Below are 26,062 nucleotides of genomic sequence, written 5' to 3' on the forward strand. Positions count from 1 at the left end.
AAGATTTTTTGCATGCATAATTAAGCAGAAATCTACTATAGGAATTTTTTAGTTTAGTGTCAAGAGATGTCATCACAATTTTTTTTACATTTACATTTTCTTGTCATTAGGTAGCAGTTAGATTTTTTCCAAAATAATTAACTACTGGATATCAGGGATGTCCCTGCTCCTCACCTCCACAAACACACACATACACTCACCTTTTTTTTTCGTTCCCTGCATTAATTTCAATGTAATGTAAACAGATGGCAGTACGAATTTGATATTTTAAGTGTTTGTGATATTTCATCCCTAATTTAGACTATAGGAATTTTTAGTTTAGTGTCAAGAGAATGTCATCACGAACAGACAGGGATGACAGTGAGGTTCCATCCCCCACCATTTACCCTACTCCTATTTGTTTCTTAATGACAGAATTGTATTAAGGGATAACATTATGGATTTATATATCAACTTCTAAACGGAATAACTGAGTAAAAATCTTAATTATTTTTGCATGCATAATTAAGCAGAAATCTATGTTTCCAATAATCTTTTTAAATATATAACTCAATCAATATTTTCATCGGTGTTAAAGATTCCTTTCCACAAAATATACACAAACGGTCTTTGTATAGCTGCCATTTTATAGATCTTAAGAGTTCATTACTTTTTCCTAATTAAATATTAACTTTATTTTACCATAATTAAACAGAATTGCATTAAGGTATAATTTTCTTTATTAAACTCATTGGAAAATGTTCAGAGTGTAAACTAAATCTTGTGAAATATTTGTAGGTAATTACATGTTTCCAATTATTCTCTATGAATATACTTGTAAATAATATTTCAGCAAAATAAAATATGCATTTGTAAACTTAAATTAACAAAGTTTTGTGTCATTGGAGTGTTTTCCATATTTAAGTAACATCACAGTAAAATTTTTTACTCAGTTATTCTGCTTAGAAGTTGATATTTAAATCCATAATTTTATACCTTAATGCAATTCTGTTTCATTATGGTAAATAGGAGTAAGGTAAATAGTGGGGGATGAAACCTTACTGTCATCCCTGTCTGTTCGTGGTGACATTCTCTTGACAATAAACTAAAAATTCCTATAGTCTAAATTAGGGATGAAATATCACAAACACATAAAATACCAAATTCGTAATGCCATCTGTTCACATTACATTGAAATTAATGCAGGGAATGAAAAAAATGTGAGTGTATGTGTGTTTGTGGGTGGTGGGGGACACCACTGATATCCAGTAATTAATTATTTAAGAGAATGTCTAACTGCTACTGGAAACATACAGATTTCTGGTAAATTAAGCATGCAAATATGGGCATGCATAATTTACCAGAAATCTGTATGTTCTCATAATTGTTAGAGTATGGAATTCTGGGTGATGGTCTGTTGAGCCCAGTTGCCAATGATGTCATGCTTTGTCTTTTGGTTCCAGTGTGGAATTCCATTCTCTAACCATCACCCAGAATTCCATACTCTAACAATTACCCAGAATCCATCTGTACAAATAAACAAAAATCAATAACATCACTTATCCTTATCTTATCTCTAACCATCACATAGAATTCCATATGCAAACGATTACCCAGAATTCCACACTTGAACCAAAGACACAACATGACGTCAGATACGGACGGGTGCCCAGGAAAATTCCAAGGATTCCATACTCTAACCATCATCAGCTCAATGACGTCACTTATCACTTATCCACTATCATCACCCAGAATTCTATACACAAACAATTACCCAGAATTCCATACTCGAACCAAAAGTCACAACGTGACGTCACAGAGAGAGAGAGAGAGAGAAAGAGAGAGAGAGAGATGTGATCCTTATCTTGTCTCTAACCATTACCCAAAATTCCATACGCAAACCATTACCCAGAATTCCATACTCGAACCAAAAGAATGACGTCACTTATCTAATCAACCAATGATGTCACTAATCTAATCCACCAATGACGTCACTTCTCCTTATCTTATCTACATCTTGATAGGGTTTAAAGTGACACCCAGTAGTGACAGCACATTGTACTACCAGTAGTACAATGGGCTATGTCAGTGCTCTGTCTCCGGACGAAGTGGAAAGTCGGGTCATCCAGTGCATGGAGGTACCTGAGCTTGATGAAAGAGTAATCACGGAAATAGAACGATAGAAAGCATAATCAGGCCTATAGGAAGTCTAACGTGTGTGTGTGTGTGCGCGCGCGCTCGTGCGAAATATAATGGCGTCCGAATACTTTACATATATTGGTATTCACAGCAGGTTATGTTAATTGACCGTTGAGAAAAATTACGTTTAGAAGAAAACTGGTTACCCGCCGCTAATATGTAAAGTGGTTGATCAGTTTATTATATACTCATTCTCCACTTCAGCTCTCCGACAGCTTCAACTCCTTGGAATTGACAGAATTGTCTGAGGTGGGCTTGCACGATTAAGCCTTCTGGACTAACAGTAATAAAAATTCAAATCATAAAAATCATCGTATAACCTTTCTAAAAATAGTTACGTCTTTAGTTAAATTATTGGTGAAGTGTGACCTTATTAAAATAATCTCATAACCAATCTAATCTGAAATGTTTAATAAATATTCTGATGCATGCTTTCCTTGAAGTAAATGAGTAAATTAGGCCTACATAATCTAGTTATTTTGTTACGTAATTGAAATAATGTCCTCATCTGTCATATTCACGCGATCAAAGCAGAGTACAAGAACTCGTTACCAAATCAATTCTGTAACCATGCAGAATTCATTATCTTATCCAAAGTGTAACGACGCAGCAAGTCAGGTTCGATTACATTACGTATCAAGGTTTTAACACGCTTAGTAAGAGCGTCTTCCACGTCGGGGTCGAATTTCCACTTCCTATTTTTCTGTTGCCTTAGTAAATTGGAGATGTTGGAATTATCAAAAGGCATACCATTGTGTAACATCACATACAAACAAATTCCAGCGCTCCATACATCAGACATGAAAGGATTGTAAGGTTTTCCTTCGATTACTTCAGGAGCTGCATATGCCATACTTCCACAATATGTTTCACTCAAAATGCGATGACGGGTTTTTGGATCGACACAATAACACGAAAATCCAAAATCTGCTAACTTGATGTTCATATACCGGTCGAGTAAGAGATTATCACACTTGACATCGCGGTGAGCGATTCCTTTGCGGTGACAGTAGTCCAGTGCTTGCACAAGCTGACGGAACCATATTTTAGCGAAATTTTCAGAAACTCGACCATTTCTTTGCAGATAATCAATTACTTCACCTTTTTCTGCTAATTCCATGAATATGTAAGTTATAGTACGAATAGTGATAATGTCCCGCACCTTGATTATATTGCTATGTCGAAGTTCGGGCCAAATGGATAACTCTCGAGGGAAGAATTTGTCCAAAAAGATTTTGTCAGCTTTTGAGGTATCGACGACTTTCACTGCTAGGGGTCTTTTCTGTTTTGCTTCTATCTTCTCTGCTAAACAAACTTTAGCGAAGTTTCCTTTGCTAATAAGCTTCCCTATAATGTATCCCTCCTTCTTTAGCAATGCATCACAGGAAATTAATTTGGGCAATTCTTGTCCGCTGCATTCCGTTTTCTTCATTGTATTGATGTCATCACTTTTCGTTCTTCTGTCATGGGCCATAATAAGTAATTTAGAGAGGAAAAAGGCCAAAAAGAGAGAAAGAAAGAAAGAAAACTAAAACCACCGGTTACTGTCAAATTCTATGCGTTAATAATGCTTCATCTTTCTCATAAATGATTTTTTCTAAACAAAGAGAACAATACGCGACATCACATTTACGTTTAAACAATGGATGAAAGATTTGTTTGTTGTTTTTATCTTGGATCCAAGTGCATGATTATATATATATATATATATATATATATATATATATATATATATATATATATATATATATATATATATATATATATATATATATCTAAATCTGAATTATTTTTATTATTATTTTATTAATTATAATGCAAAATTTATTATATTTCATTTAAATATGTATCAAATAATGTTACAGAGAGGGAAATCTACATCTAATGCTTTAATATATTTTCTTTCCAAGATCGTAATTCAGACTTTATTCATATATTAATTTCATTATTCTCACACTCATATTATAATAGCTATCAGGTTGTTATTTAATAGTTAAATGTCTTGTAATATTATTTTTTTTTTCATTTACATTAATATCACACGCAGTAAAAGTGTAGAACACGTTTTTAAAATCATAAATGTGATGAGTTTTGCGAGTGTACGTTTTTTTTTTTTTAATCTTTATTATTCATTTTAGACAGAATGTTAAAATCTGTACATTAGCAACCTTTCCTGAAATGGATCTGTGATTCCAGAAAAACCTTCAGAACATTTTGGATTTGTTATTTAATATTCTACTGGATATTTGTAACAATAATTTAAGAAGCTTGCTCCTCTATAATTTTCAAGATTATTATTATTATGAATTACTTATATATATATATAAAAGTAATCTTATATATATATAAGTAATATATAAGTAATTCATCAGGTATCTTTGTAGATAGAAGAAACAATAATAAAAACTGAAGATTCTAAAAAACTGAGAAGCACAGATAAATTGCAATACATAATTGAAATAAAAAACGTTGTATTAAAATTCAAATGCTAGTGCCTTATCCAGCCATGTTCTCTTCTCTAACAATCCTCATGATAATTTTCAAGGTCACTCAGTTTCATGGGATAGATCTGAAAACATTTTCCATTTCAAGGATGAATTTGAAAGAAAGATAGTGGAATCCAGGGATTCCACTATCTTTCTTTCAAAGGAGATCGTCCTTAATCCTGAACATTTGAACAGTAATTTGAGCTATAACATACTTGAGAGCCATACTGCTGTTGTTCAATACTGGCGTTCTCGAGAGTCTACTACCACGCCTACAATAAACAATGGCACGTAAATAGAACAAATGGAATTTTAATACAACGTTTTTTATTTCAATTATGTATTGCAATTTATCTGTGCTTCTCAGTTTTTTAGAATCTTCAGTTTTTATTATTGTTTCTTCTATCTACAAAGATACCTGATGAAGGCCATAATAAGCCGAAACTAGTTGTATCATCAAAGTTTTCTAATTTATTCTCGGTTTGATAGTCATTAAATATCTTTTTTAAATGTATCACAGTAACCGAGTCAGGGTGGTCTGAAAAGTTCTCGGCCTGACAATGAAAAAACGAATTTATCATTTGAAAATTATTTTTATTTTTCAACATAATATCCTTAAGACTAATACATTTATTCCAGCGACTCCAGCGCCATTATTCCGTCCCTGTAGTGGTTCTCAGTAAGATCTGAAAAATATCCCTCTACAGCTGCAATCACCTTGATTCGAAGAAAAATGCTGACCAGCGAGGAAGAGTTTTAGTTTTAGGAAGTGATGTTGACGTTGTACCTACCGAGGAGAATAGGTGGACAGGGTCTGCAGCAGCAAGTGAGACAGACTGTCTCACTTGCTGCAGACAGTCTGTCTCACTACAGCTGTGGAAGAAGTAGAAATTAGCTTAAAATGTTATATTGACAATAGCTTTCATTTTAAAAGCAAGAGGAAACAAATCCGATTACAAAAAGGAACAACAAAATAGCGATATATGCGCTGGAAAAATAAACCCTTGCATGGCCAATTTCTTCGAGATACTGAGCACAAAATTGACGTGAACAAGACGTGGCAATGGCTACAATGTGGATACATTAAAAAAAGAAACAGAAGGATTTATTCTAGCAGCTCAAGAAGAGGCATTACAAACTAATGCAATCAAAGCAAAAATTCTGAAATCAATAATAACAGCAAATGCAGATTATGCGATCAGAAAGATGAGACTGTAGAACATCTAATCAGTGCCTGCAGAAAAATAACTCAAACTGACTATGATCATGAACAATACCGCCATAATCAAGTGTCCAAAATAATTCATTGGAATGTATGCAAAAAATATGGCTTTCCTACCTCTGATAAGTGGCGGCATAAAATAGAGACAGCACTGGAAAACGAAACAGCAAACATTTCCTGGGACTTTAGAATAAAACTGATCGGCATTTGGAACACAATTGATCTGATATCACAATTATCGAACATCGACAGGTTTGGATTACTGATATTGAAGCACCCAATAATAACAACAAAGAACCGGAAAAAAATATTAAATATCGAGATCTGGCAATCGAAGTTGTCCGGCTGTGGCTTAAATACACCCAAGTCATTCCGATAGTTATCCACACTTGGTGCAATTTCAAAAAAGTGATCCAACTATTTACAAGAATTAAAAATGAACGAAGTGACCCCCCATATGACATACAAAAAACAGCATTACTTGGAACAGTCCATATTTTACCACGCTACCTGATAAACTATTCTTAGATTCTTGGATAGAATCAGAATTTCCTCCATATCGTCAGTCAAACTTTAGTTGAAATGATCTATTGTTTGGACTGTGTATCAACTTTGGACTGTGGATAATAATTATAATAAAATTCAGAATGGTGTCGATGTTGCCAGTCATTTATCGTACATGACAACAGTGGTACTTTATGAAATGTATAACAATCTATTACCGTTAGAGGCTCTTTTTTTTTTTCATTTTTTTTTTTTTTTGACACAAGAATCAAAACAATTTTTTGACAAAAAAAATAAATGTTTTAATAAATGACTACTGTTAGAATGAATAGTAAACGGATGTTGGAAAGATAGATACCACATTACGTTTTCTGGGCGGGATTAATATTCTAAAATTATAAGACAATATTGACGTAGGTACTGTAAATGTATTTTCTCTTCCTTATGATTATCTTAATAATATTTTCTTTTTTTCTAGCTCACTTTATCGTAAGAATAATACAGTATATAATACATATAACATATAACATACAAAATATGTGACAATCGACTGTTTATGTTATCGGTAAGGCTTCCGGTCAACAGTACACTATTAGTAACTAAGTTTTTGGGAAGGCAAAAGTTATACGCGGATTTTTGAATAACGCGGAAGGGTTCGGCGTTCTTAACCCCCACGTTGTTCAAGGGTAACTGTACTGTAACTGTACTGTTAGCTGTACTGTAATTCAGCTATTCATTTCATGTTAGGACACAGAATGAACATGGTGTAAGTGAATTTGACTTTATTACAATAATTCATTTATTATACTGACCCATTCAAATACATACATTCCAATATAAATACTCTGTATTTGGAATTATTAAAGCTTGTAATAAATGAAGTGATATTTTTACCATGACAACTTCCCGCTTGAGCTCCTCCATATTAACCTTCTTCCTCTTCCTCTTTTTCTTTGCGTCATGTTTTGGCTAAGGAAATAAATGTTTAAATTAGCTGATCGAACCTTATCAATTCTTTTTTGGATTATTTAAAAGAAATGCCATGTCCCATAAAATATGGCATAAAATTTATCGAAATATAGACCTTCAAGGTAGCAAAGACCTATTTATGTTAAAATGTGTAAGTAGTTTACGGAATAGTAATAATAATAATAATTATTATTATTATATATTTCAATATACTACCAGGAAGACAGATGATGCTTGCTTTGAAATTATTAACAAAATCTGAGCGTAGTTGATATCGAAAACATGTTTTCAATGAAGAATTCCTTGAAATTTAATTGATTAATTGAATTAAATTAATAAATTTAATTGCATTCTTCCTTGAAATTAAATTTCAAGGAAGAATGCAATCGTATATAAAGAATGTAATGATATATAAATGTTTCTTTTTTTATTATGTTGCTTTTATTTTTTTATTTATTTATTTATTAGCTCCATGTAGACTCTTAAAACCAAATAATTTTGTAGTAAAGATCTGTCACTTTATTTATTTTCCAATGATTTTCAAGCAAATATCAAAAGTCTACAAATACCAAACTAGAAATCATCTCAAAAATAATTCTATACGTCTAAAGAAACATTTTTATCAGCGAAAACCCCAGAAACTATTCTTCCAGTCAGCAAAGGTATTTCAGCAACAACACGTAGATCTTCTATACAACAGACGCACTTCTCTATTGAGCGAGCCACATTCTCATTAGATTGTTCAGCTTATTCATTTCTTTTGTTTTTACGATGTTTACGTTGGCAGGTGAAGAACTGCCAAGGAAGGTCAATCAGACGTCGAACACAATCAAGAAGCAGACAGAGCTGGCTCTTATTGAGAATTGTTGTGCTAGATAGCAAAGGCGGTGATCAAACTGCATTAAAAGTGATTCTCGTGTGTATTTGCCGCTAGAGCGGAGAAATTTTAGCTTGACAAAAGTAATCTCAAGCGTATGTGATCAGTAATGACAACTGATAATATTTCCAATACAAAAAAAAAAAAAAAAAAAAAAAAAAAAAAAAAAAAACGATAAAGGAAAGACGACACCAGTAACCTAGCGTGTAATGATTTCAATTTACACACAATTGGGTGCATTCTCAACTACGCGTGCTGTGTGCAAAAAACGTGCGCTATTAAAATATAAGCAGGGTATATCATTCATGTCTCGTGAAATATTAACCGTAATGACTAATTAATTTGAAATTGCGAATACAGATTAATGGACTGACCTAATTGATATACCCAACTTCCTCTGAGTTTGCCGTCTGCACGAGTGTAATAGGAATGACTTTCTCTTACGTTATTTGGTCTATAAAGGGTAGCCTCATTTGATAGGCATCGAGTGCCACTGACCAGTTATCCTGCTTCTGATCAATGGTTCCAATTTAAGACTGAAAATCCGAAACTTTTGGGTCACTGATCTGGTCATAAAGCAGCATGAAGTTCAGGTATTAAATAAATAAACTAAACAAACCCAACCTATGAAAACTGGTATTAAGTCATGCATGTTACGAAATTTATTTTTGAGACCTACTGTAACAGGTATTTTTTTAGCGGTCTTCTAATCGGAAATAAATTTTTTTTAAAGGCAGAATGCAGGATCATTAGGGATCTTTAGCACGCAACTTTTTAAATTTCTACTGTTACCGGAAAATATAATAATCGTTTCTTGGAAAGGAATGATGCATTGTGAGATTGAGAATAGTCTTTAAACTAGGTGGAGCACATTAAGCTTCCGCAAAACAGTGATGTGAGAAGTGAAAAATGGCGAGAAGATGATAGGAAATATATAGGAATGGTGAGAAGAATTTTCGTCTTTTTTTTCCTGTTTAAATGGGGCTTGCCAACCTCACAGTACTACTCATGTTAACGTACTATAGATTTAAAATCTCTCGCAAGCAGGCACATTAAAAAAATGAAACGACAAATAAAATGTTCATAACCAATAACAATAAGAATAATAAACACTCTAGTAGAAAAAAAAGAGAGATTGAAAAAGTAGACAAAAATTTCACCTCTTCAACTAAAAATACATTTTATATTACATTTTATTATTATTTTATACCTTATATAGTCTGCGCGGTTAGCCCAGTGGCTGTGCGCTTCGCAACAACGTGCCTGAGGAATGAGTGTCCTAGGTTCGATTCCCGTCGGTGATATAAGAAGCTTAAGGATCTTCCTCATTCATAGCCAAGTTAGCCTGGCGTAGACAGTAGAGTTTTTTTCCCCACTTTATCCTGGAGTTTTTCATCCTGCAAAGCAGGCAAACCAGTCTTGAGAACTCAACACTACAGACATAGGATACGCCGGAGCGTAGGGCTGACCACTTTATCCTGTGAACGGCTTGAGGTCCAATGATTAATAAACCCTCGACAACGCAAGGTGAAAAAGGAAGATGAGATGAGAGATCTTTTATATACGAATATTTTTATGTGGATTCCATCTAACGGACATTTAATACCAAGGGTGTGGGGGGAGGATAGATAAGGGTTAGATAATCCGATTCTCTACTCTTGACGCCACCCACTGTGGTGTATACTCTAGACACACCACCTAGGGTAGCGTAGTCTCACACACCGGACGAGAAATGCATCTACTAAGTAAATTAAGTGATGGTCGAATTTCTCACTACTATGTAAATTCGTAGTAGTGTCGAAAATACAGTCCTATTGGTAGAAAGAGATGACATTATCTCCCTAGGCTGAACTGGCTGACAAAATATGAATACACATTTTGAACTATTATTTTAAGGTTCTGATTTTTAATCTAAGTACTAGGTATAAATAACTTTGCGAAGAATAAACAAGAAGAGATCTTTAAAATGGCGTTTTTCACTATAGCGTAAATTTCATCGAAATTGACCAAGCTGTTCTTGAAATGAAAGAGTACGATAAGCAAACAGATTTCGATGGCACTATGAATTAGATCATTTGGTAACCCTACTCTAAAGGCACAGCACAATAATTTGTACGTTTTTACATCACCTTAGGCCTCACACTGAACTATGAAAATCATCTGAAGAAAATGTCAAAAGCCCGTGGCATTCCACTACCATCAAACCATTGATATAATGAAGGAAAGTCACTAACAGAAGCTGGCTAACCTCTGGTATTAACTTTATTTTAGTCTATTAGTTAAAATCATTACGTTTAGATCCAAGAGTTAAAAGTTGGAATAATGGATCGAGTAGGTTTGAATTAAATGAAATAGTAAAATGAATAGAATTATGTTTATATAGAGTAACAACAGTATGAATTTGCAAAATTTATATTCATACCTCGAACACATTTTATAATAAAATGTGTTCGAGGTAAGTTTGACGTTATGTGAGGAAAAACCGATGTGCCGGAAGAATAACGTTTTTCCACTCCCTATATTATTTCACAAATTGATTTGTTTTGTAAAAAAAAAAAAAATGTGTCATTGCTGTCGTCTGAGACTTTCAACACAGTTACCGTCGAAAAGGCCTACGTTTCTGTCATCCTTAAAAAGATTCAATTGCAAGTCATTCCAGCCAATGGCAAGGATATGGCAACATTATTATGTCCTATTGCGTTACAGACTTTTAGAAATGGTGGGATACATATACTTTGTAATAAAAAAAAGTACATGCATTGTATACACATAGATCATTTAAAAAACTTACATAAATCCAGGAAAATATTTTAGTGTAAAATAGGATTGAAAAAAATAAAAAGCAGGCAAATGCCATGTGTAATGCATTAGATTTTTTATTTATTTATTTATTTTTATTTTTATGTTGAGCCCATGCACGAAAGGTTGGTTAATCACTCTATAGTACGTTAGTACATGTATGGGTAGTAGGTAAGATATTTTGGTTATTGTTAAGTGTTCTTGGTCTAGTGGATAATATGATTACTGTAATACGACTTAATTCTATTTGATTTTGAGCATGTTTGCTTAATTTTCAAGATCGGAATTTTTACATTGTGGTGACGTTAATACGTTTTTTTTTTCATCCTTCATAAACTGCATAACAGGCTATGTATAAAAACTATCACGAACAATATAATTCGAAAATTATTCAATTATTCATTCTCTCTCTCTCTCTCTCTCTCTCTCTCTCTCTCTCTCTCTCTCTCTCTCTCTCTCTCTCTCTCACACACACACACACACACACACACACACAGACAGCTCTTATAACTTTCATTCCTGACCGATAGCAAAAAACACTCAGTGTCACTGAAATATTTTTAGTTTAACTCTGCCAGAATATTCTTAAGAAATTCGCCATTCTTTGCTATATATGTGGTGGGCGGAGGAAGAAAGGTGCTTTCTGCAATCTCTTTTTCTCATACAATAGTGAAACCGGAAAATTTTTCCCCGTCTCCTACTTCACAAGTAGAACTACTTTTTGAAGGCTATAGTGAGACTGTATTATTCGTAAACCTCAAGTTTGCTTTTGCCGAATCACGCAAGCACGCACTTTTACGATCGTTTACGCATGGATTCTCAGAAATGATATCCGGTTCATGTAGCCGTTGACAAAGGCTGGTATAATCTTTTTCAGATTAATCTGGAGAAGAATAAGAAAAAAAAAAAGTTATATTAGACAAATTCTCTAAACATATTCAATGCATTCGGATTGACGGTTTTGAATTCATGGTGAAAAACGAATGCCATGAAGACAGTATAATCATCAGATAATTGTGTGCGTTCTGCGGTTGGTTTGTCTGTTGTTGGAATTAAATCCAATTTCTTGGGAGGAATAACCTGTCACTGTACGACAAGACAGACTAAACTGTTCGGAAACATGCCATTTTATGATCACTAAATTGATTTATATGATAACAAATGCATTGCTTTTAGACCTAACATATTGATGTATATGGACCTTATCTGCCTCCTTACCAATCCAACTAATTACAATAGAGGTCAGGCAAAAAAAAAAAAAAATTACAAATGCAAGCGTTCTCAAGATGGTTTGGAGAAGAACCCCGGTTTGCGATATCACCACCACCCTGCTTAGTGGATGTTTAAATTGCATTGAAAATGTTCCATTTGTCTTCTGGGACAGGATTCCGCTGACTAACGTTTTTTCGGTCTACTGTTCTAAATTTCCAAGCTGTCGTAAGTGGAACCAGCATTCCAAAGAGACAGAGAGAGAGAGAGAGACCAACAAAAAATTCTTCCGAAATGTTCTACGTAATTAAGTATGGTAAAAATTAACGTTTTCTATAATTTACTGACCTAACATATTTGAACCCATCTATTTTAGTTCTGATCATCGTTTCCAATTCAAAAGTCAGCCATTATGCTGTCCTGATGACTATCAAGTTCCTGCAAACTGATTTCTATGAAAATTTACATATTGTGATAATATGTTTCCTAGACAAATTCCACTGTCTAGCGTATGTCTGTATTTCAGGTGATCAGACCAACAATTCTAGACTCCAGTATTCTAACAGCTAGACACAAGCTAATGAAAACGTATCTGCAGTCACGCAAATACGTAGTTATTACGTAGTCATGGTGGCTTAACCTGCAATGAATATGAATGTTGAAAACTGAAGGGAAAAAAAAGAAAAAAAAAAGCGTGAAACAAAGTTAATGGCGTTATTTTAATGATCCTAGAGCAAACATCAATGCCAGCTCGTATTACGTATGCAAAGTGAACAAGTAACAGTTCAAAAATAATAAGTTTGGTATTAGAATGTCGGCATCCTGAAAGGCAGCGTTCTACAAGCTTAATGAAATGCACGCAGAAAGAAGAAGGCTCAGGTTATATTTTTAAGTTGGAAGAAAACTTGTATTTGTACTGCGAGCATAAGGAATCGGCCGTTTGTTTCCTCGGCTCTCTCTCGCACTGATGCGGGAATGCATTTTTCAACAATTATAAATCATTTGACTTCCAATGAAATCCAGAATTTTCGAGAAATATAAAAGTAGTATATTTCATAATTGTTACCGATTGTTCTGAAGAGTGCAGTAATCAGGAAAGAGTGACAGAATAATCACCTCAGAAGCAGCAAGGACAGTGGAGTAACAAACCTTCATTGATATATTTATTAATGCATTGTTGTTGTTGTCGAAAATGCAATCTTCAAACAAAAACATAAAAATTACGTCATTCTTGATTAGAAGGGGAGGGCACCTACTGGATCCCAGGCACAAGCTGACTAGTTTTGAAGTTGGTTTTGAACACACACAATTGTGTGTGTGTGTGTGTTAATTTTTTTATGCAGTAAACTAGTACTAACATAAAAAAAAAAACTAACCAACTAAGCTATCATTTTCACTGTCCGCTCACTTCAAAACTTTCCAATAATTTCAAGAACTCGGCTCGATAAATACGTAGGAAAAAAAATGGTAATTTTAGACGTAAAACGTTAGAGTAGCATAAAAGTGAAAATAACAGCATCTTTCATCTTTCCTGGAAAGTATTCACTGGCACAAAGCAGACCTTCAAATAAAGATTTTATTAGCTATTATATAACGTAAACAGCTATTATATAAACGGCTTTGGCTCTGGAATAAAAAGCAGTGTGAATATGTCGATTATTTCAGAATAAAATTTAAAACATGCGCATACCTATGATTATTCGAAGCTTCAATGATAAAATAAGCAAGCCTAATTTAAGGGGGGGGATCAATAAACCCCTTAAAGAATTGAATGTATATTTCTAGGGATGGGGGGGGATGATTTCAGACAGAATTAGCACGTTTTGCTTTAGAAAGAAGGAATGCAAATAATACAAATATTAGGGAATAAATACTTTTGGAACTGGCATTACGTAAGCAATGGCTTCGCATATTATGGTTTCACAAGTATTCTTTCGCTACCATTTGATTTTTATTTAGTTGAACTGGCGAGTATGCACTGAGATTTCCCGTAACATATTTATATATAGCATACTAGCCAAAATTTATACTTTGTTGAAAGTAAAGCTGTTGCACTCAATTACACTTTGAACTGTTTACTGCCATTTATTTCACCGAACAAGAGTCTAGGATCTGATACTCGGGCCTTGAATTTGTCCCAAGTTTAGAGAAATCAGCTAGCGTAAAGGCTCTATAAATAATACGGATACCAGTTTGAGCTGGTTTAAAGCATGATAGAGTACCAAAACAAGCGCAAACAGTTGAGAGTGTGTGCACGGTGATCAAACATGGATACCTAACTAACCCCTTCTTCGTATTGTTGATAAGTAGCATTCAGGCCGCGGTTAGAAAGTAGTCAGACATGGTTTTCTTCTCTCTCGTACACATTCTTCTGCGCATGCGCTACTTTTGGAATGTGGGTGTGTATTCTTTAGCGGATATATGGTTATTTAGAAGTAAGGTTTTAAGGACAGTGCAAAATAAATAAATAAATAATGATAATAAAAACTAAAACATTACTGAGGATGAAAATAATCTGATGATTGTCAAACTACAAATGAACAGGAAGTAACAGAAATAAAAGGAGTGATATGGTTAAATTGTAATCATGTGTTCGATTGTCAACAACTTATAAAAACGGTTGCGGTTGACGAGACATAGCTAGATTTTTTTTTTATTTACAAGAAATGTATTAATTTCAATCAATTTAACTTTTCAGCAGATATTTTCGAAAAATTGAAACATCAGGATAATAAACGAGATGATGACAGTTCATTATTCCAAATGTTTTCAAATATTGTTATTTATAATAAGACTATGTGACCACATAGACAAAACAACACAAGCAGACAGAATGACCTGCTTTTAGAACATAAAAAGTCACTAAAGACGTCTTGACGCTAGTCTGGAAACGCCTTGGCGTCTTTTGACCGACAAAACAGCAAGCAATAACTATTAATTTTGCAGGTGCTTGAAGTTACAGTTTATCCCTCTTTGCAGATAAACATATCAGCTAAAATAATCTGCGTCAGATAAAAACGGCTTATTATGTTTCTACGTGGAATACGTTCACGATACAATCAACGTTATGTATATATTATAATAATGAAATTTCGCAATCTCCCCGCAAATATCAGTGGAGAGATTGTGAAATATTTTTCAAAAAATATTTCTTATTTTCCTAAAATAATTGACTTTAATATTTCACTGATAATATTTATTTACATTTATAACCTGTATTATAATGTAAAAATAATTTTTAAAAAAATAGATGTTGCTTTCTTAATTTGTTTAGATTATTTAACTGAAAATTCTAAACTATATTGATTTTCTAGGAAGATCGACCTTATCGTTCCCTCCCTATCTGGAACTGCCATAAAAATGCATGTTTAGGTCAAACAAATATGTGGACATTTATTCCTGTACGTTTAAATAAAACACCTTCGTTTAAAATGTGATACACTTGCAATGTTTCCATAGCAACGATAGAATCTGCTTGAGTCTACTAGGTGGAAGTGCTTTTTGCTGTCGGTAGCAAAATCTTTCGTACACGAAACGTATTTATTTATTTAAATGTTTGTTGCACGCTACTCGCTCCGAAGTTCTAGGATACTCGTATATTTAACATACTAATTTTCATAAAGTGGAGTATTTTCACATTATGTTTAAAAGCCAATCGTTTTTGAACTTTTTTTTTTTACGTGACGTGTGGTCGAGAATGAGGCTACCGTTTGTTTTTTGCTATTAACGTGCAAACTTTCGATTACCTAACCAGAGGACGCTCAAATGTTTTATGTTAAGAACTATTATTTATAAGAGGTATCTGTATAAGTAAACCACAAAAATAACCATAAAGAGAGAGAGAGAGAGAGTATATATTATCAACTATGTATGAAATGGTCGATTATTCCAACAGCTGGAAAAAGGGGAAAAAAAAAGCCTTAACTGTCTGAGAGCGTCTGGCGAAGCAACAATAAAAACTCTGAATTAATCTAATATTTAGAATTTTATTACTGGTTAATTTGTTTGTTTTTCTTTCGGCCTAACATGGGATGCCTATTATGAAACTTTTATAAGACTCGTAAGTCCTCTAAAACTTATAATAACAAAAGTTCTCTTGGAAGAAAAACTTAAGTTTGTTAGCATGTAGAAAAGGATGAGTATAACAAACTCCACGAAGTCAACTTTTTATTAAAAGAAGCCCCTCTTAAGAAGATTAAAAACGAAGAATTTCGAATTAAAACGAAGCTGCACCTTTTAATAAATGATGCGCCTTCTGTGTTTTTTTTTTCTTCTTTAAATTCTTGATTTACCTTCTGAATTTTTGTATGTATGCTCAACAGCATGCACAGATCCATCAAAGAAGTCCTAAACGATTTTCCGTAAATCAAACTTAGAGTCCTGCACCATTTTTAAATATTTATTTTAAATATTATATAAGGAAAGATTGTAATTCGAATATTCTATTTCGAAACAGACTCTAAAATTAGTAACCAAAACCTATGCTGGTTGATCTATCATTCTTCCATTCCCTAAAGAGAAGTAACATTAGCGTTACCATCATTTCCTGGAATATTTTCTCAAGTGAATGATAATGATGGCGTAACATAATTACAACTTCATTACTATTATTCTATTTTTTTTCCCAAAAATTTCCAAATTAGAGAAGTAATAAATAAAAGTATTTAGAACGCTGTTTTATTAATCACTTCTCCAATTTTATCTGGTTTTAGTATGTCTTTCTTATAACTCAGTCCTTGAGCTTTCTTAACCTGTTCTCAAAAATTCTGTTATTTTTTTTCCTTTGGATACTCAACAGGGAGATTCTCATTTTTAAGCAAAAAAGTGACAGATGTAGTTATCAGTTTTTGTTAACCTTTCGTCTGTAATTGCATTTAAATAATGGCACTGTTTTATTTGGTTCTGTTTACTCATTATTGAATGTACACAAACGGCATCGACATGGTACAAGTTATGCTCTATGTGTATGGGATCGACATACACTGATTTTTTAAATCAAGTTCTTTTTTAATATATCCATTTTAATGGATTTGTATACTACTAATGCCTACTACTAGTATCTCTAATTTTCCTTAACACTAAACTCAACAAGTATGCTAAAAGATCCACATAACAAAAGTGGTATGAAGACTATTTTAGCCATGCTGATTTTAGTATCAGTTTACTTATTCTTATTTTCGGTTCATTAAAAAAACCCACACAGCTAAAATGCCCTTAATCTATTGATCCATGTAAATATCAAGAAAGCCGCCATACATATTATAACCAACAGTATGAGAGAACACACAGCTTCTTAAACCCGACAAACCATCTCCTAGCACATTTTTCAACTTTTAAATGCGAACAATTTATACTAGGAAGATGGGTATGTTTATATCCATCTACAACACAGTGATTGATTGTGAGAAAATAGATTTTTTTCTAACATCATATTCTATGATTTTTCATGAATCACAAAACTGAATAATGATCTTTTTAAATGTTTCCATGATTTCTCAGGTACCCTATTAATCTCAAAAAATAATCCAGTCATAGTAATCTGTATTTTGCTTGAGCTTTCTTAACCTGTTCTCAAAAATTCTGCTTTTTTTTCCCTTTGGATACTCAACAGGGAGATTCTCATTTTTAATTCTTACACTGAAGGTTTTTATTTTTATTATTATTTTTTTTTTGAGCTAGGCACAATGCAGTCTTTGCTGCTAATTATTTATGATCAAATCAGCCATACCATGCATTCTGAATGTGTAATTTCGCTATGGAATTAATATATTTAATAACGTACCACATATTTAAAATTAGGCATAGCATGAAATAAGAAAATATGAAGTAACATCACGAAATAAAGAATAAAGAGGAATTGTATTTTTCCTCTTATTTTTATAAAAATGAAGATCACAGTGTCATCTACCCCTTCCCCCCCCCCCCCCCCCCAAAAAAAAAGAAGCATGAGCTACAGCATAACTAGAACTCCTGGATACGTTTAACACGATTGCATAAAATTCCAACTGATTCTAAAACAGTTTATCTTGCATGAGTGAGAATATATTTTTTTTATGAATGAAATAGTCAAATTCCTGCAGAAATGGAAAGGAAATGGATGACAATCAAAGAATGCAAGATAATGAAGATAATAAATCATACAGCTAACAGAGTTTAGACATTTTATTATTTACACTTGTGCGTAGTTTCCTATGTAATCATAATATGATAAAATTGAGAGAGAGATGGGGTTAAAAGAATATAAAACGCGCACCCAGCATTAAACGAAAAACATTGATCGACCATGATTGAATAGACAGCATCTCCCTTTCAACCAAAAGGACTATGGTTTATAATCTCTTTGTGGCATGAACATTGGCAAAGGTCTTTAGTCTGGTATATAATCTGCATCGCTGGATGAAACCACTCTCTTTACTAGAGAGAGATGGAGTTCCTTGAACGAGTATTTTTTTTTTTTTTTAAATGTCTAGGGAGGGTTTCCGGATGATTCAAACTCATAGCCCAACGGCGATACCAAAGTGTATAGGTTTCCAAGCTTTGGTAGTTGGACAAAATAAAATAATAATAAAAAAAAAAGATTTATTCGTCAGAACCTTTATTTTGAAGGCAGTAATGCATAGTTATCTTAACACATCCTAGTATTCACCATGATAAGAAAGAATTCCAAGAAATTTAAGAAATCTAAATCACTTATTCATCTGCTAGCGTTTGATTCCATAAATAAACTATCGCCTCTTTTTTTACAGCTTTCGATATGATGAGATACATGATAAAAGTTTACTTCGGAGCCAACACTACTAATTCGCCGGAAGACTTGAAAATCGTAAACGGATACTTCCAGGAGTACACAAAAACCAATTTCAGAAATCAATCTCAGAACTAGCACTCGAAAATGCTAAATTTAATCTCCAGTTTGATTTGGATGCTTATAATTTTTGAAACTTCAAAATGAGGAGAAAGAATATATATTTCTGAACGAATCTAGTGGAAACTCTATAACCTCAATCAACATTAGGAGTTTTGGAATGTTTTCATGAATACAAATTTAATATCATAACAGAATTCTAAAGTGGAAGAGTGGAAGTAAAAGAAATCCAAGTATGCAAATTATGGAATGATTCAATAATTTATTTGATTCTAATCAAGGAAATGATTGATTAGAATTTTTATTCTCTCCAATAAAGCTAGAAATAAAGAAAATATATAAATAAGGGAGAAAATGATTAGCTGTGTCCAAAAAGAAAACAAAAGTCTCCCATAACTCTCAGGCTCCCGTATCATTACTCAGGGAGTAAGAACGATTTATTTCTCATTAAATTGAATTCATTATCTACCGTTTCTGACTTTTGTACTACAAGTACAAAAGTACAAGATAAACATTTATATATAAATGCTAATCTTCATTTAATTTTTTATTTATAAAAGATACATAAAGAAAGTTCTAAATCCCATCTATCATGATGTGGTATCTATTGTACCACAGAGCCAACAATATTGTTATATGACTTCTAACTACGAAAGGTTGTAAATCATTAGTATCATGAGTTGACAAAGTTTTTTAATTATCTTTATTTTTTTTATAATCTTTATTTATTTTTACATAATGGAAAAGTCCTGCTGTAGAGACCAAATACGAAACATTTTCGCCATTTCAGGATTCAAATAGGGTGGTGGTCTTTCAACAGTGGTTAAAATTCGTCTGACTGAAAACACCTGATAAAGGTTCTTAACGTCATAGACGGGGTTCGAATCCGGGTCTTTCCAACCAAAGGACTTCTCTAAATCAACTGAGCTACGGAGACTCAGCCCATGGATACGTGGATGAAATCAATATTTAATACTATAGCAGTGCTGAAAGAGTGAAATACCGCAACATTCTAGAAACAAAAAAAAAAAAAGAAAGAAATTTTAATTGTAAACTGCTAGAGTTAAAAGAACATCAATACGTAGTTTGTGTTAAGCAAATTTTGTTTCTTGTTGGTGTTTTCAAGAGTACCATCATTTCCAGCAAAGATTTATTTTGAATAGAGACTAGGCTTTTATCAGAAGGATATTCGTTCTAAGCAATTATAATACTTTAATGCTCACAAAAAAAAGTTTATATTAGGACTTTTTTTCTTTAGTAAGAAAATGCCAAAAAAAACCTTCTTCTAAGAAATTATTGATGCCTTGATTACGTTGGGATATCGTGAGGTACTCTACACGTACTTCTTTTGTAATATGGGAGTTTATTTCTATCCTGAGCACATTTGTTTATGAATGGAAAAGTGAAGCACCCTCACAAAACCCAGTAAATCTCTGAATGAATGAAAAGCAGGGAATAACTTTAGTGAACAGAAAAAGTGGAGTCAACCTCCAGTTGCGAAATATATTACACTAAGTTATCAAATTATGCTGAGAAAATCTTACATAAAATCGACAAATAATATTTTCTTAAAATGTGTCTGACGAAACAGAAATAATATTAAAATTAAATTAATAAAGAGTGAAATTCTCCTGATAGCAAGTGATAAAGTTACATACAAATCTATTATTCTTTGAAATCCTTACCCCCCCCCCCCCCCAACGCTGCTTCCAACTTACGGAACTAAATTCTCATTCTCTGTTGATTCCAACTACTCTCTTGATCTTTGGAACTGGCTCCCTCAAGTAGCGCGCTTCATAGGATTACAACCTCTAGCTGTTATATGTAATAAAAAAAATAAAGAATAAATAAACTTCCTGCCTCCACACACAAGTAGTGGTAATGTACTATAGGTTTCGCAATCTTTCAAGTATGGAATTAATATAAAAAAAATGCAAATGAAGATGCATAAAGGCCAGATAGGTAACAAAATGGAATGCGTGCAAAATTAGGAAATAAAAACCGGAGACAAAGAGATCAAAGAATTGCATATATAGAGTATTTACAAATTACTCCTTGAATGTCAAACTTTTTTTTAAATAATGAGATACAGTAGTTAGCTATTCTTTAAAACAACATCTCTCAGTTTTATTTTCTATTTAATTCACAAGTAAGAGATAATATCAGTCCACGAGAATGGAAACACTATTGAGAATTAAAGAATTGCATATATAGAGTATTTACAAATTACTCCTTGAATGTCAAACTTTTTTTTTAAATAATGAGATACAGTAGTTAGCTATTCTTTAAAACAACATCTCTCAGTTTTATTTTCTATTTAATTCACAGGTAAGAGATAATATCAGTCCGCGAGAATGGAAACACTATTGAGAATTAACCAATTATTAGATCAAAGTCCATCCCGAACTATTGCCGAATTTTATCACTAATCTCTATATGGGCGATATTAGTGTCATAATGGGGCTCGACCTCATCTTGATATCTTTCTCTACCACAAGATCAAGGTATCAGGGCATGAAAGTGATGAACCATGTATGAAATTACATCATTTCATCGTTTTATTATCTTTTTTCTAGCCATCAGATAATAGTACAAGCATTTAATAAAAACTGGTTTTGCTTCTTAGAAATATCGTATGTCAAAGATTTCCCGCCTTAAAAGTGCGACATCCATTCATCTGATCTAATACATAGCTACACTAAGTGAAATAAGTATTCGGATATTCTCTCCCTCACGTTTTACAATAAAACATACTGATCGGATGTATCAAAATCGGATGCTACTAAAATAGCATCCAACTTCAAAGAGGCGTTATCATAGGATGCCATGTCAGGTCCGTTAGTGACTACCTTACGTAACATCAACTGTAGGCAACATTGTTAGCAGATGGAAATGAGATTGCACCACATCAGCCAACAAAGTGACAGGCAGCTAACACCAAGGGAGCCTGCTGAGCAATCCGATATGGACATGATTAATCAGGAGTTCAGAGTTTATAAAGGTTCAGGTTAGTAATAGGAGGAGGACACTACATAAAGAACTATACAAGCTCACTTTCTACGTAAAACAGGACACACATGTCAAACATCAACCATGGAAATCAGCAATGAAGACTACGCTGGTGTAAAGAATATTGAGACTAGTCCGCAGAATGTTGGAAGTCTGTAATATGGATCGATGATGTGGTTATCGATCGGTTGAGTGAGTGCAGTGTGGTGTGATCCGAGGAACACCTTTAGTGTCGGTATTCATCATCTCAACTGTGAGGTTTGATGACGGGTATAATGATGGCCTGGAGATATCTCTCCCCGTATAGACTCGAATTCTTGGTTGTGGTGAGTGGGAGAGAGTGGGATGAACGCCGAAAGATATGCAACCTTTTGGGATAATACAATGCTTCTTATGTCTTAACAGTTTCACAGAAACGATCCGTAAAATGATCCATGCCATATCAAAGGTGCTACTGGGGGAACTTAGTGTGAATCAATATCATTGATTCATATTCTATTCTTTCTAAGTCAAAATTATTTATACAGTATCGAAAGTTCGGCTCCTTTATAAAGCTAATATATTGCCTGTTATTCATAAAAGTGCGGACGCATATTTGTAGCATAAGTTAGACTCAAATGCAGCATGTTTAGAAGCAGTGCGAGCAGCTCACCACTAAGCTAAGAATGGTCGCCTATTTCATTATATCATGTTCCGAGCAATATGATAGATACAACTAGAACGTACTGTTGCCATGGAAACAGGGAAGTCAAGAAAACAAAACAAAAAAAAAAGCCTCTGACTATACACGACAGACTTGCATCATATTTGGTATTTGCTTTGTGCGCTTATATTTTGCAGACGTTAGTAATCAATAATAATTATAATCTGGAAACCAAGTGTTTACTGGAGAATTGAATGGGTGTTTTGTGTGCTGAAAAATATGCTAAAAACATATAAATATTAATGGTGTTTTGCTCGGTATGTTAACACACATGCAGCAATTGCTTTTTTTTGGAAGAAAAAAAAATTAAAAAAGTCTTCTCGTAGAAAGAAAGAAATAATTTTATTTTCACCGAAAACCGCTGTTTCCACTCATTTCCTCCATTCGTATTAGCTGTAATCAAAGGTGAAATTTAATAAGTACTATTAAATTTAAAATCTTTACATGATGTTTTCGTACCGATGCTCAACATAGCCATTTTATCCTCTCAAAGATGAACCACAGGTACTCTTATATGAAGATGAAAACTGTTTTGTATTGCGTATCATTATAAGTATGTAAAATGTAATCATGCTCTTTGTGAACACACGAAACCCATTACTTTTATATTTCCTTCTTTCTGATTTCGGAACCAAAAAAAAAAAATTTGTAATGCATTAGTCGTAAAAATTTGTTAGGAGTCGGGTATATTCAAACGAAATGTGAGGAACTCCACAAAAGACTAGGAAAATTAAATGCTTTTTCTTTTTTTTTTGTAATTTTCATCAAATGATCTTAAAGCATATTGTTAAACAACTTGATTAAATAAAAACAAATAATAATGGTAATGAATTTAATAAATCAAAACAAACTTAATCGCGATGCCTAATCACTTCGAATTGAGCATGATATTCGATACACTAAGTGTTAATACAATGTTACTTAACGATTTGCTATGTTTAGAAAGAAATTTTGAACTTCTGTTATCATCATGAAATTTCATATTTCGAAAGAGAATAATAGATGCAGATTAGTGTGCATTGTTTTCGCTGATGTCATTCGTAACTTTTTGAAACGTCTGAAGGCTGCCGTCTGATGTAGATCGCCAAATCCTTCAAACGAAAAGAATAAATCAGTGAGCCAGAATTAGCAACACTAGCTGTTTTCAGCATTAAAATTCTGAATATCCTTCGAAATTAAATTTAAAAAATGATAAATGATTAACAGAATCAAAATTATAATTAAGGAAAAGGAAGAATTTGTTTAAAAATAAAAACAAGATCCACATGCGATTTCTGCACCATTTCATAGGATTCGTCCAAAGTAATGAGTAACATGCGAGTTACGCCAGGTTTTCTTTTTCTTATATTAAACCCACACCTGAGAGGTTGCAAAACCTATAGTACATTAGTGCATAACGCGATAGTTTATTCTTAGGTGGAACTCTCTACCTGCAAGACGTCACAAACAATCAGCTAGGATTATTAAAACTCTGACAGTAATACTCGGACATAGAATTCTATTAACTGTATCTGTTCTCTACCCATTAGACTGTTTGTCGAGGAAAAAGAAACTCGAGTTTTCGGGCCAGTAAAACCCACACAAAATCTCTCACAAATGTTCCTCGTGTTCCAAACCGGGTTCGAAACCAGATCTATCAACAAAAGGGCGTTGTCGCTACCAACTACGCTAACTCTGCGAACAAGCATAACAACAACAAGTTGTAAGACTAATCCGATACCTCTGGCAAATTTGATAGCACTGGTCAGGGCTTCGAATTAAAAGATGATAAAACTAAAGTTGAGAATCTGATTCTATCTGAACGGCATTTTTAAATTTCGCAGCAATAGAGCCAAATCTTGGATTGCTGAAGATTCACGTTTAACCTTGTCCTATTTTGAACTAAAACTGTTTTTTTTTGGAAGGGGGGGGGGATGGTGATGTCTATTGGATTGCTTGAAAGACATCGTGTCATTCAAGCCACCTAACAAACTAACCTTTCCATGAAGCTAAACAACTTTTTAAAAATAAAATTGAATTGTCTTTTACACTTAATGGAAATTAGTTTTGCATAAATGAATCTTGAAACAATCAGCAACACATCTACGATATAATGATAGAAACACAATAACATCTTAAAGTTATTCATTACTGTTCAACTTAAAGGAACTAAAAGCCTACTTACTGTAACATATGGGACATTCCCAAATCAATGTAGTAGATAATAATCATGAAGGATACGCAAATAAAAACATTCATAATGTTCGTGAAAACCTGAGAACTGCACATAAAAGGTACTTCAGACTATAATCACTTTCACAAACATTCACCAATACTTATCTAAAGTTCAAATGATCTCATTTCAAACAGTCGTGAAGATAACGGACCCTTTTAGTATCACAGCATGTTGCTGTAAACTAGCTAAAGTAATCAAATTCAGATAGCTTGGAACAGTAAAATTACACCAACGCAATTTTGTATGGTGAAAATATTTTATAAATTATAGTTAGTACTATCACAAAAAAAAAATTATGACTAACCTTGTTGTTAGCATTTCCTCCCATAGCTGCTGAGGTGCGAATCCACTGAAAAAAAAAAGTTTAAGACAAAAGAGAAAGACAGAGAGAAAAAGAGACACCCGGAATGGTCTTGAGCCAAGTGATGTGGGAAAGTATCGCACAGATCAACAAAGCAACAAAATCACAACGTCACATGACAGTCCAGATTTGGTATATGACGACACACGCAATTAACAATATTAACGTCAATGAGGTTTCGAAACTGTTTTCCAAACTACTCTGGTGACGTAGTGATAGATCTCAGATTTTATCCATTGTAATGATCCCTCCCTCTTCTTATATCCTTAACTACTTAAGCCAGCCGGTACTGGTTTGTGGTAGGCTCATTTAAACGAATACTGTTAGGAAATGCAATGTCATCGAGGCAATGTGTACTTCAAATAAGTTCCACTGCTGATGTTGAGTAGAAATGCATGTACGCTCTTGAGTTACCAAGTTATGCGTGTCGATCATGTAATCTTACTCTATTTTTTGTTGTGGGTGTATTTGTAGTTCCGAAGGAGAATAAAAGAATGATAGATGTAAACATTTTGCTCAAGTTATCTATATCGAAGTTTCAAGGTTTTATTTGGAATAAAAGAATATACTTCCGCCGTAATTGTAACTAAAAAAACATGAAACGGAAACGGAACAAATGACCCGTATGGCATTAAAGAAATGACTTTACAGAAATAGAATAGTCC

At 33.3% G+C, this 26,062-nt stretch overlaps 1 protein-coding gene across 2 annotated transcripts in view; it reads right to left on the reverse strand.

Moving 5' to 3' along the window:
• LOC150093891 (sodium/potassium-transporting ATPase subunit alpha-like) overlaps nt 1-26,062 on the reverse strand; it is a 189,530-nt gene that overhangs the window by 89,090 nt on the left and 74,378 nt on the right. The window contains exons 1-2 of one of the 2 annotated variants that reach the window (XM_090413199.1): nt 25,341-25,497; nt 7,285-7,359 (exon numbers count right to left, since the gene is read on the reverse strand). In XM_090413199.1, coding sequence (XP_090269325.1) covers nt 7,285-7,359; nt 25,341-25,364 — 99 coding nt within the window. In that variant the 5' untranslated portion in view covers nt 25,365-25,497. Of the gene's footprint in view, nt 1-7,284; nt 7,360-25,340; nt 25,498-26,062 lie in introns of those variants that run through there. The other variant, XM_090413198.1, reaches the window with a different exon arrangement.

The sequence above is a fragment of the Typopeltis vanoorti genome, chromosome 23 (genome assembly GCF_054136105.1).
Source record: "Typopeltis vanoorti isolate ZY-2024b chromosome 23, IOZ_Tvanoo_1.0, whole genome shotgun sequence".
NCBI classification, from domain to species: domain Eukaryota; kingdom Metazoa; phylum Arthropoda; class Arachnida; order Uropygi; family Thelyphonidae; genus Typopeltis; species Typopeltis vanoorti.